This window comes from Hyperolius riggenbachi, chromosome 2 (assembly GCF_040937935.1).
Source record: "Hyperolius riggenbachi isolate aHypRig1 chromosome 2, aHypRig1.pri, whole genome shotgun sequence".
Lineage (NCBI taxonomy): Eukaryota > Metazoa > Chordata > Amphibia > Anura > Hyperoliidae > Hyperolius > Hyperolius riggenbachi.
Genome location: NC_090647.1, coordinates 483,896,603 through 483,909,963, shown reverse-complemented (window position 1 = coordinate 483,909,963; position 13,361 = coordinate 483,896,603). Strand labels below are relative to the sequence as shown.

The 13,361-nt window shown below is 44.1% G+C and overlaps 1 protein-coding gene across 1 annotated transcript in view; it reads left to right on the top strand.

The window, feature by feature from the left end:
• The window catches only part of CPD (carboxypeptidase D), a 159,822-nt gene extending 146,978 nt beyond the window's left edge, over positions 1-12,844 (top strand). The window contains exons 19-21 of the mRNA XM_068270312.1: positions 1,086-1,271; positions 2,757-2,856; positions 7,314-12,844. Of these exons, the coding sequence (XP_068126413.1) occupies positions 1,086-1,271; positions 2,757-2,856; positions 7,314-7,540 (513 nt within the window). The 3' untranslated portion in view covers positions 7,541-12,844. The remainder of the gene's footprint in view (positions 1-1,085; positions 1,272-2,756; positions 2,857-7,313) is intronic.
• The last annotated feature ends 517 nt before the right edge of the window (positions 12,845-13,361 follow it).

Genomic DNA, 13,361 nt, shown 5'->3' with positions numbered 1-13,361 from the left:
GCTTGTATGTGATCTGCGTGTGTGTGTGTGTGTGTGTGTGCGCTGCTTGTATGTGATCTGCCCGTGTGTGTGTGCTGCTTGTATGTGATCTGCTTGTGTGTGTGTGTGTGTGCTGCTTGTATGTGATCTGCGTGTGTGTGTGTGTGTGCTGCTTGTATGTGATCTGTGTGTGTGTGTGTGCTGCTTGTATGTGATCTGCGTGTGTGTGTGTGTGTGCTGCTTGTATGTGATCTGCGTGTGTGTGTGTGTGTGCTACTTGTATGTGATCTGTGTGTGTGTGCGATCTGCTTGTATGTGATCTGCATGTATGAGTGTGTATATGTCTATGTGTGAGATCCGCATGTGTGTGTGTGCGCGAGATCTGCTTGTATGTGATCAGCATGTGTGAGTGTGTATATGTATGTGTGTGTGTGTGTGTGCGTGCGTGCGTGCGTGCGCGAGATCTGCGTGTGTGTGTGATCTGCTTGTATGAGACCTGCATTTGTGAGTGTGTGTATGTGTGTGTGCGAGATCTGCATGTGTCTGTGTGATCTGCATGTGTGCAATCTGTGTCTGCGTGCGTGAAGAGGATAAATGGGTGGGGGGGGCACCAAAATCTGGTTCGCTCAGGGCGCTGTGAAACCTAAGGCCGGCCCTGCATGGGATTGTCCTAATTTGGCCACTACCGGAGGCTGCAGACAGGAAGGGGTTAAGGAAAAAGAGAAATGTAACTAGAGCAGGCAGTAACGTAAATGGAAATGGAATGTGTAACAGAATCAGTGGATTTAATGCCTACCATCAATAAGTGATAGGAACTGAATCCAACCAGCTCTGCTCCGGTTTGCTTTGACAATAGAGCTCTCTGCAGCAGGCAAGTATCCTTATTGCTGCCGGTCTCTCTCCGCTTGTCCCTCTTATGCTTAGTATTATAAAACTTTAACATCAATCTCTGATGTTTTTATTTTTTAAAGCACTTCATTTTTTGATTTTGGGATGTTTGCTTCTGGTGCTGCGTGAAGTCCCAGCCTGGGGAAGATTGCTTTTGTAACCAGCATATATACCATGGTGTGTACAGTGAGTGACGGTATACCATTTCCTGCTTCCAGGTCCATAAAGGTGTGCACGGCATTGTAAAGGATGAGAAAGGAAAGCCTGTTCCTAAAGCTACCATTATCTTCAATGAACTGGTAAAAGTCTACACAAAGGAAGGCGGATACTTCCATGTTCTCCTTGCTCCGGGATTCCATAACATTAATGCTATTGCAGATGGCTACCAGCAGCAGCACACTCAGGTATGAATATGCATGCACAGGTTATCTTGGTTACATTTAGCACTGATGAGCATTGGTATTGCTGTGGAGGGGATCTCAGTTGCCCCAACCCACTCTTCTCATAATGACATGGACCATGTCACACACTTAGACATCCACTGGAAGTAGCGGTGGCTGAGAAGAGGCTGCAGAATATGGAACTATAAGAAAGTGGTCAACAGTTATGTCATTTCTGACTATAAACATTGTATTATAGTGTACCTGAGGCGATATGTGACAGGACATATTAATAACCAGGCTGTTTTACTTGTTTTATGTTGCTGCCTGAAAGAGTTCATTTTTAGGCATGGAAGTGACAGCTTCTGCCTTGTCAGTACCATGTTGGTAATATAGTAAACATCACTGATAAGCAAATTACAACCATAAATGTTTTCCTAGCAAAATACAACTTTTGAGCTCAGGGGAGAGATAGGAAAAGGTCAATAGTTTATGTATTTTAACTCAGAGACACTTAATAGGCTTCCACTGATTAGAGACCGTAGCATTTTTAACTTACTTAGTAAATGTTTAAATATAAAATTAAACCATGGGATACTTTAAAAAGTCATTTTTAGCGGTAGGAGGATAAATGCCATTGTGTATCTCATCAGTTTATTTTCACCTCTGGTTCTGTTTAAATTTAGCACTGATGAGTATTGGTATTGCTATGGGGGGATCTCAATTGCCCCAACCCACTCTTCTCATAACGACATGGACCATTTCACACACTTAGACATCCACTGGGAGTAGGGGAGGTTGAGAAGAGGCTGCAGGATATGGTACTATTGCTGGGGATACACGGGTCGACCGGCGGCTCGATTAGCCGCCGGATCGACCCCAGCCGCGTCCCCGCTCGTCCGTGCGTGCGCGCGGATCGATTACCGCTCGTCCCCGCCGGCGCTTCCTTATCAGCGCTCGATTCCCTGCCATTGTCCGCAGGCGGGAATCGAGCGGCTTGATCGGGCCTGCTGAATTTTATCAGCTGGCCGGATCAGCTGGTCGATACACGGTACAGAAACGTACCATGTATCCCCAGCGTATGAGAAAGTGGTCAACAGTTTTTATTTTTCACTATAAGGGCTCTTTTGCATTTAATCAGTTGCTCTCAGATAAAACAGAGGACTGATTTTCAAAGTAATGCCCATGTTTTCCTATGGCACCTTTCACACTAACACGTTTTAACTGAAATCTTTTTCACAATGCACTGCTATGGAAAAACTCGTACTAACGCGCACTAACCCACACCAACTGATTAAGTGTAAATGGGCCCCAAGTGTTGTATTTAGCAGTCTGTATGTTTGTTGTAGCTGGAACTGCATTGTCTACCAAGATCCATAGGTAGGCTTGTTACTGCATGACTTGAGTACGGTGCTGCTGCTCATCCGGGAATAGATTTGCAGTTAGTGGTTTTTTAAGTCTTTTTTTATTATTATTTATTTGTTTTTTGTTTTACCCTGTATGTTTCAGGTACACGTTCGACATGATGGAGCCAGCCCTGTCGAAATAATCTTTGTCATGGATAACCGGATTTTTGGACTTCCTAGAGAGTTGGTTGTCACCATTGCAGGTATGAAATTAAACCATATTGATTTCTTGTAGTAAATGTATTCTGTATACCTGCCGGAATCAATGTAAAGCTCCTTCTTCATCCAACCTTAAGCCTGATTCAATTGCAGGTGTTAGAGAGTAGTAAATTATTCAGGATACCCATTTTACATTAAATATCCTTTCAGAATAAAAAAAAACACTTCCTATAGCTATATGTTGCTGTACATTGCTATGTTGCCCTGCCCCCCCACTGAGGCATAGCCTAGGCTGTTTATTTTGCAGGATTCTTCGCCCCTCCCCTTCCACCAAGCATTCCGTTGACATCATAGGTCTTTTCTACTGGCTTTAGAACTCTAAGTAAACCAACATTCCGCAGATATCACCTTCCAGTACTAAAGATGGCGCTGCCTGTAATACATTTCAGAAAGAAAATCAGTTTAAAGAAAACCTGTACTTAAAAAAAAAAAAGTTCCCCTGGGGGGTACTCACCTTAGTAGGGGGAAGCCTCTGGACCCTATTGAGGCTTCCCTCGTCTTCCTGTGTCCCACGGCGGTCTCGCTGCAGCCCACGGAACGCACAGGTGACAATTGTCGGGCTGTGCAATATTTACCTTTTCTGGCTCCAGCGGGGCGCTGTTGCGGCTCTTCCCACGGAGATAGGCGAAAATAGCCGATCTCCGTTGGGTCCGCTCTACTGCGCAGACGCAGGAGACTTGCACCTGTGCAGTAGAGCGGCCCGACGGAGATCGGCTATTTTTGCCTATCTCCGTGCAGAGAGTGGATACTGCGCCTGCGCTGGAGCCAAGAGGATCAGGGAGGATTTTCGCTGCCGCCGTGGGACTGAGGAGGACGGGGGAAGCCTCATTAGGATCCGGAGGCTTTCCCCACCCGAGGTGAGTACCCCCCAGGGGAGGTTTTTTCATTTCATTACAGATTTTCTTTAATGGATTAATAGGAAACCCAGATGAGATATTTAAAGATTCTCTGTAGCAGCAGTGTCCACGTTAGCAGCAGTGTTTAGAGAGATGGAGAAGAGAGCCTTAGCATAAACCACCTCTTAAAGGGAACCTAAACTGAGAAGGATATGGATTTTTCCTTTTATAATAATACCAGTTGCCTGACTCTCCTGCTGATCCTGGGTCTCTAATACTTTTAGCCACAGTCCCTCAACAAGCATGCAGATCAGGTGCTCTGACTGAAGTCAGATTGAATTAACTGCATGCCTGTTTCTGGTGTGTGATTCAGCCCTACTCCAGCCAGCAGGACTGGCAAGCAACTGGTACTGTTAAAAAAGAAACATCCATATCCCTCTCAGTTAAGGTTCCCTTCAACCCTCCTGGCGGTTTGTCAAAATCCGCCAGGGGGGCAGCAAATACGTTTTAAAAAAAAAAATTTCATGTAGCGAGATGAGGTCTCGCTACATGATAGCCGCTGCTCAGCGGCATCCCCCCAGCCCCTCCGATCACCGCCGGCGATCGGAGATCAGGAGATCCCGTTCAAAGAACGGGATCTCCTGGAGGGCTTCCCCCGTCGCCATGGCGACGGGGCGGGATGACGTCATCGATGTCGTGACGTCAAAGGGGACTCCGATCCGCCCCACAGCGCTGCCTGGCACTGATTGGCCAGGCAGCGCACGGGGTCTGGGGGGGGGGGGGGGGGGTGAGCGGCTGCGGCGACGCGGATCGGCGGGTAGCAGCGGCGATCGGGCACTGCACGCAGCTAGCACTTTGCTAGATGCGTGCAGTGCCCGATCACCGCCGCTACCCGCCGATCCGCGTCTCGCTACATGATAGCCGCTGCTCAGCGGCATCCCCCCAGCCCCTCCGATCGCCGCCGAGATCAGGAGATCCCGTTCAGCGGCGGCGATCGGGCACTGCACGCAGCTAGCTGCTGCGTGCAGCAAAAAAAAAAAATTATGCAAATCGGCCCAGCGGGGCCTGAGCGGTGCCTCCCGGCGGCATAGCCCGTGCTCAGCACGGGCTTACCGCCAGGGAGGTTAATGAATCTTTAATGCGGTCCTCTCACTCATCCTCTTATCTGACCAATGAATATCCTCCTCAGGACCAATGGACATTCTCCAGATCAGAGAAACAATGGGGAGGTAAGGCAGGGGGTTTAACAATGCTTATGTCAGGGCTCGCTTTCAGTATGGTGGCGTTATGTGAATAGGGATTCATGCAGTCCTCCATCAAGATTTAAAGAAAAGACCTCTAAATAATAGAATTGGGAATTCTCATAGGACTTGGATTGCAGAGTTGTAAAGTCTTGCTGAAGTGGAAAAGGAGGATGATAGACCTCTGTACTTTTCCCAAACCTCCTTAGTCTATGGCTAAAGGAGTTGGGGTTTCCCCCTTCTCACTGCGGACGAGGTGGGGAAGAATCTTTCTTTATCTTGACATGCTCAAGGTGGCTTTGCAAGAGAGCAGACATATTTAGGTCTCCCTCTTGCACAACCTACTAAGTCATGGCCCACTAGAACCTGGGCACAACAGCCATTCTGGCAGTTACAAGCTGCATGAGGACACAACACTAAAAGCCTGGAGTGTGGGGGAAATACAGATTTACATTTTTCTTTCAATTAATAAATACATTTAAAAAAATATTGAAAAATGGTGCCAAAAAGTGCCCTTCTGACATGAAAAATTAAACATTCATTTACCCATTGTTTTTATTTTTAAATGCATCCTACAACTAAAGTCACAAACTGGACCAGGAGAAAAAACATCAGTATGATAAAGATGTACAAACAAGTCCTTTCTTGTGAGTCTCAGCCAGGTCATTTTCACACTGCGCTGGATTCTTCATTGAATCACATGAATACTTAATCCTCTGCATTAGGGCTGCTTCACACAGGTGGCTGGCCCGTGGAAGCCCTTCTCTCGCTCAAAATGCCTTTCTGCAAGCTTGCGGCTTCACTTCCCAGGTTGCGGCCTTTATGCATTCCCGCAGGGGGACACGGAAGTGTGGGGGTAAAAGATTGTTTCCAGCAACAGGCAGATGATGGAAAAAAATGGTATCAGTTTTGAGATTGAGTAACGCTGGTGCCATCCACAGGTTCTTCACTGGAAGGAAGTAATAACCAACTGAATCCCTGATCCACACACTTATTAGAGGTCACTCGATCAGTTGCCAAAATTTGGCGATGCTTCCAGCCAAGAATTCTTAGATGAATAAATTTGGCATACCGCATATACTCGCATATAAGCCAAGTTTTGGGACAAAAAAAAAGTGTCCCAAAAGTGGGGGTCTCATCTTATATGCGAGGCACTACTGTGTCACCAGTCCTTAGGGACACAGCCCAGAGCCACCAATTTGTTTGCAGTGCAATCCACGGATCAGTAAATATGCACGCAGCTCGGGTTGGGTTGGGAACGGGGGACACAGTACACAGCCACTACTTCCTTTGCAGGGCAAATCTGTGGCCATGGATCCGTAAATATGCCGCCCCATTTCTGGTGGGGGTGGAGAGAAAACTGAGTACATAGCCCATACATTTCACGGCTGCGGCATAATGGTAATGTGGGGTGCAGGAGGAGAAGTGTTGTGCAGATGTGGCACTGACTGGGTGACTGGGGCAGTGTGTAATGGCAGTGGGGGAGGGGGTACAGGAGGAGCAGTGAGGGGCACAAGGGTAAGGGGGGAGACAGAGTATAGAAGGCAACAGTGGCAGTTTGGGTTACATGAGAAGCTGCATGGGGCCGTATTGGCACTCTGGGTTGCAAAAGAAGCAGTGTGTTGGAAAGTTATGGCAGTTTGGGGAACAGGGGCAGTACTGCAGTTTGGGGTGCAGTGTCACTATTAAAGGAAACACACTGCCATTACTAAAATTAATTCTGAAATTCCACCTGCACCTCTCCTACTGCTTGATTTTCTACCCTCGGCTTTTCTACCCTCGTTTTTTTTTTTTTTTAGGGTAAAAGTTGGGGGGTCGGCTTATATGCGGGTTGAGATAGATAGATAGATAGATAGATAGATAGACAGATAGATAGTTAGATATCAGGAAAGCAAGTTTTACTGTTTATTACTTGCAGCATAATGAGCATGGGCCATGAATGTAAAGGCCATCTTAGCAAAACAGTATAAAACAGTGCTGCCACATTTGACTCTGTAAAGTTAGGTCTGTCAGTAGGTTGGCTGGGGTGACACCCACCTCTTCATGCGTTACTTACACTACATGTTCAATTTCAGACTAGCGTATGGATTCTGACAAAACAATGTTGAATGCAAAATGCATATTTACCTGCTGGGAAAGTGGAGACGTGTAGGAGAGCATTCTTCTGCAGAACTGCCCTAGTCAGGCTGACAACGGACCAGAACAGTCCCTGGTTGTTTCTTTGTGGTTTTAGACTCTAATATAGCAGACATTTATTGCTAGGACTGGTGTGGCTAATAATATTTTTATTTGATTCCAGTATATTGCCTTTGATTGGTTGCACATTCTTCCAACCTGTTGTAACTGTTTGTTTCTGGTTTGCAGGAGCCACAATGACTGCCTTGCTGCTCACAGCCTGCATCATCTGGTGCGTGTGCTCAATCAAGTCCAACAGACACAAAGATGGATTCCATCGGTTACGGCAGAACAATGATGACTATGAGGATGAGATGCGCCTGATGTCATCTGGATCTAAGAAATCCCTTCTAAGCAATGAGTTCCAGGATGAAACAGACACAGAAGAAGAGACACTGTACACCAGCAAGCATTGAAAAGCCGGACTAGCCAGGACCAGTTGCACCAAGCAAGAGACGCAGCTCTACCCATTCTAGGGAACAATTCCTGGCTTCAGCAACTGCAATCCATACTTGCACATCTGCCATTGATCTTCTTTTGAACTACTTTTGTGTTAAGTGCCCTTTTATTTTATTGAATATTATTTTTGTGAGCGCGTGGATGAAAACCAATGCCTGCTAGCGGAATAGCGTGAGGATTCAAAGAGCTGAACAATGGTGGTTTGTGGATGAAGCCTTACCCAGCACACCTTTTACTGCATAGCGGCCATTGTGGGGTAGCAGGGTTGCATTGCAGTGTATGGTGAGGTGCTTCACTGAACCTTTGTAGTTTTTTTTTTTTTGTTTTTTTTTTTTTGCTATGACAGCTCGGCAGCAGAATGCTATGACGGTCTAGGGTGATGTCATTTTTAATGTATTTGCTAACTGAATTGGGACTGTCTTTACCTGTTTTTATTTATGCCACAAATTCTGCTTGTTTTACATGAGGATGCATAGATTCTTGGTAGTTGCTGAACGTCTTAAACCTAGAGAGCTGAAAGATATCTGTTTTCCTGAGAACGCTGTGTTAAAGTGAACCAAAGGTGAGAGTGATATGGAGGCTGACATATTTGTTTCATTTTTAACAATACCAGTTGCCTGGCCCTGCTCATCTATTTGGCTGCAGTAGTGTCTGAAGTACACCAGAAACAAGCATGCAGCGAATCTTGTCTTATCTGACAATAATGTTAGAAACACCTGATTTGCTGCATGCTTGTTAAGGGTCTACTGCTGAAAGTATTAGAGGCAGAGGATCTGCAGGACAGCCAGGCAACTGGTATTGCTTAAAGTGGACCTGAGCTCTTGCAAAGAACAGACTGAAAACTGTTCATTACAAATAGAAATGCTGTAGAAATCAGCTGCACTGAGCTGTGTTTGTTTAGATACAGTTGAGTGTAATCATTAGGCATGACTGCAGCATTAACTGTACAGGAAACACAGATGCTTTAACCTTACCTTTGCTTCCTGAAAGTTCATCCAGTAAATTTGCAGGGCTTTTTGGGGGGGATTTCTGTGCATTGTAAGAAATGTTCTTTTCCCTGATTGTTTTCATATTGTCCCTAATCTTTTAGAGCAGAGGGGAAGTTCTGAGCTCAGATCCACTTAAAAAGGAAATAAATATGGCAGCCTCCATATAGCTCATCTCGAGTTCACTTTAAGGAAGAGACATTTGGCAGTAAGTACAGCAGAACACACGCTAACAAGCTTTCTGTATAGGATGCTAATGTGGCCATGTAGCTTTTCCTGTTACCATAGCTGCCCATTTCCTGCAGTATGGCAACGAGCACATTTCCCAGAATCCTTTGTAATTACACTTGCTGTGGTAATTTATTCCCTGGAACATGGCAACAGAACTGAACCTTTTGAAGCAGTTCTGTTTTGTGTTTCTTTTCTAAAGGCCAAGCTAAATAATGCACTACTTATTATTCCTGTTTTAGGAATATAATGTTTATGCCTGTGTATAAAAGCAACAAGAGGAGGAATCTGATTTCTCATAAGTGAGGATGATGGCGAGTTCATAGTTCTTATAATCTGTGGAATTGATCTAGACATCTGTGTTGTTTAGGGTTTGCAATACTGGTTGTCTGCCTTTTTTTTTTTTTTTTTTTTTGTAACTTTACTCCTTGTCCTTTTTCTGTGACAAATGGTAAAACTTTGAACTGGTATTCAGTATGTACGTTAACAGAGCGCTGCCAAATCCACTGCCTTCTACTGTCTTATTCAGACCCTGATGAGATTCATCACTCCTTACCCATGCAGTAATAATTTTTACACTTTCTATAGGCCACTGAGTTTATATCCATGTTGAAGATCAGGTAGGTAATATTCCTCAGTCTTTTGTCAGGAAGAGAAAACATATTTGGCTATTCACCCAGACACGTCAATGTATTCCTCCCAATACAAATTAACACTTGTAATCTGTTTCCCCCCCCCCCCCCCCCCTCCCAAAGATTTCATATTTGTACCGTATATACTCGCATATAAGCCAACACGCAAATAAGCCAAGGTACCCACTTCTCCCTCAGAAACCAAGAAAAAAGGGATTGACTCGTGTATAAGCTTTCTCCCCAGTACAGCCCCCTCCACAGTTGCCTGATGTGCCCCAGTACAAGTCATTCCTTTTCCCCATAGCCAGATTTGCCCTAAGGATGATACGGCCTGTGTTGCCACACAGTAAGTGCACCCAATCTTGGCACCGCTGACACGTTGCTCCACAAGCTAGGAGACGCAGGTAGCCTTGGGCAGCGCAGTCTGCACACTATGTTGCGGGGGATGCAGGCAAGGACACAACAGAGAGAAAGCTGGCAAGCAGGATCACTAGTGCAAGATCCTTATGCTCCTCTGCCAGTAACAAAACCTGCTTCACCATCTGTTCTGCTCCACTGACTCACATATAAGCCGAGAGGATAACTTTTCAGCAGCACATCAAAAATGTGGCTTATTTGCGAGTATATAAGGTAATGGGCTCATACACAAAGCAGCATTTATATTGCTGTGCGCAGACACTGTACAGCAATATTACCACCGCCAGTTTTGCAATTAGCATGACTCAATGTACTTTAGTAATACAAACATTACTATGGCAACGCATGTTACAGTAGCAATGCTTGGGGTGCTCTAGTACCATGGATTGCACTAATACCTCATCTTGCGGTACACTGCTGGAGTGAGATTCTTCCACTATACTCAGATCACCCCTTTCCACTCACTGAACACTGTTTGGAAGGCCTAAACAATAAACCCTAAGTTCAGCCTAGTGAACTTGCTCTAACACCTAAAACCTGAATAATCCCTTGAGTTACCTTACATTTGGCAGGCTCAGTAGGTTTCCGCAAGTTGCACTGCTTTCTGGGAGAGGAAGGAACGCACATCTACGCGAACTATCCCCAGTCATAATACATGCCACTCAACCCCTTTCCTAAAGAACTCTCTGGAGGGAGTGCTGTGGCCAGCAGGAGAGAGGATTGAGTTTATACAGGGTAGTTTTCTGAATCTGATAAGGTGAGTGTACTGTCCCTGGGGCAATTAAAGAGAACCAGAGACGAAGCATCCTCAAGTATTTTACCATATATACCAATGGGAACATGACAGTAAACGCCTACTCTGCACTTTGTTTCATTTTTCTTTTCAACCCCAAGCCTGACCCCTTGTGGTTCTGCTTTCCTGCTATGTATCCTCGTAGCAGGAAAGCAGAACCATGAGGGGGCAGGCTTGGGCTTGGAAAGACATCACAGAAGACTGACTCAGTTATAATCATAATATATATATATATATATATATATATATATATATATATATATATATATATATATATATATATATATATATATATATATATATATATATATATTACGGGGCAAAGCTAGACTGAATGCTTAGTCTGAGATTTTATCTGGGCTGATAACAAGAAGACTGAGCAGTGAAAATGGAACAAAGAGCAGAGAAGGTGTTTACTGTCATGTTCCCAGTGATATATATGGTAAAATATATGAGGGTGCTTCGTCTCTGGTTTTCAGATCAGTGGCTTGTCAGTGTTATGTGTAGCTACTGGGAGGGGCAAAGAGGGAATTTAGATGATTTTTAAAAAAAAAGGCTTTTAAAAATCTGACTGGCCAATGACTTGATGATGTGGGCTGTCCTGTAATGCAGAGAGCAATCTGTATGGAGTACATAAAAACTAGGGTTAGCCTAGCTGGGGCTGACTTGGTACTTTTTAAGGGAACCTTGCATGGAGAAAATTACGGTAACTCATGCAATGCAGTATACATTATTTACGTACCCTGATAATATAATTAAAATGCATGAAAAAATAGTAGCTGTTTAAATTTTCTCCATCCTTTCTTTGCTGCAGCCTAAATTTGGCACTTAGTGGTGAAAAGTTCGAGCATTTTAATCTTTTGATTATTGGACGTTGGCTCTGCTGCAGTTCCAGTGAGTGAAGGGAGGAGGTGTAGCGTGGACTGTCAGAGAATGCGCTACCTGCTGATCTGATGGTAGCTGCATTTCATATAGGGGAGTATTTAGAAGGGGACACTGGTACACTGGCAAATCTGCCATTGGTTGTGTAATTACACTGAAAGCACACCTGAAGCGAAAATAAAAAACTTAATATGAATTGTATGTATAGTACAGATAATGAATAATAGAACATTAGTAGCAAAGAAAAAAAGTCTCGTATTTTTATATACACACACCTGTCATATTTGCAGTTTAGAAACCACACTCTGTCTGTTAAGGTATTAAGCTATACAACAAATCAGAAATAATGATCCTTTAAACCTTCCTGCGGTAGAACCTTATCTCAGTCCGTCTCTCCCTGTTTCTTGGCTGTTTAAGTGCTTCAGTGAACAGGACTGTATTCAAGCTATTCGATTAGCTCAGAGAAGCTCTTTTGCATAGATAACTGAAGTTTTTTTTTTTTAACTCCTCCTGTACTGGAAAACAATATGAAACTCTTTTCTTTGCTACTAATTCCTATTTCTTATCTCCACTACACACACAATTTATGTCATACGTTTATATTAACTTCAGATTTGCTTTAATTCAATCATTTACATACATTGTGTTTTAATTGGAGTACATTGTAGGGTCATGAAGTGACCAAAGGTTCAGTAAATGCTGTGATCTCCCCTTGTGCAGTGTTACAGCTGCACTGTGCAACAAGACAGGAACAGGCAAGCACTTTAATGTGACAGAGTTATAATCCATCCCTTTATTCTAGAATGACGTGTGTCAGCCTTTCCTTATTGTGTAGGCATTTTCATAGAGGATTTCCCATAGACACTCAGAACACAGATATGCCCCTCCCCCCAACACATTTCCATATCCGCAGTAATCACATGCAGGCCATGCAGTATTAAGGGGTTCTCTCAATAAGGCACTCTGGATCTGTAATTTCTGCTCTCCACCATTAATATGTAATAACTTCTGAAGTGCCTTGTTGCTGCAGCTTAAAGCATTGGAAGTATATGACGCTAATCAGGACAATGCTGCAATACCTTACCAGTGGGGGATTCTTACCTTAACTTCATTGAAAGTGTTTAATATGCTTTAAAAAAAACAAACCTTCATTCTAGTCTGTTGATGTTTTGAAAGAAAAACTGAATACTGTCCTTAAACCGGTAAAAAGTTGATGGTACGTATAGCTTTGTGCCTGTAAAGAGCGGCCCATCCTATGTGACTTTTCATGGTCTCACTTTTTTATATTCTCATTCTTTTGTGGTAATAAATACAGGATGCATATTTGTGTGCAAGATTCATTTAGTCCATTTCTTCTTTCCGCCAGTTAATGACAGTCTGAGAAGTTGTTTAGGGGAATTCCCACAATACCGCTGGACTTCTGAACTGACGAGATCAAAATTTCAAAATCGCTCCTTGTAATAAGTGTGGTAGAGACAATTAGTATAAATCAATACATCCAGTGAAAGTCCTGCAAGGGTAACTTGTGAGTGAATTTTGTTCAGCAAATCACTATCTGTGGGAATTCTGCAAGAGTACTTCTCAGACTGAATCTTTAAAACATCTATTTACGGTATCTTTAACTACTTTCAGACCAAGATAGTTAAAAATCTACACTGTTTTGATGCTGATCTGGCTGGCAGGGCGTAGATTTCAACTCACCGACGCTGCACGCGACCGCCGTTCCCATCGCTCTTGCCGATCTCGTCACTGAATCCCTTCCGTCTCCCGTTGCAGCTCACTTGCTCTGCCTGTCTCTATGATGGCAGAGCCCTGTGAGCGGGTGAGGAGCCAATTTCAT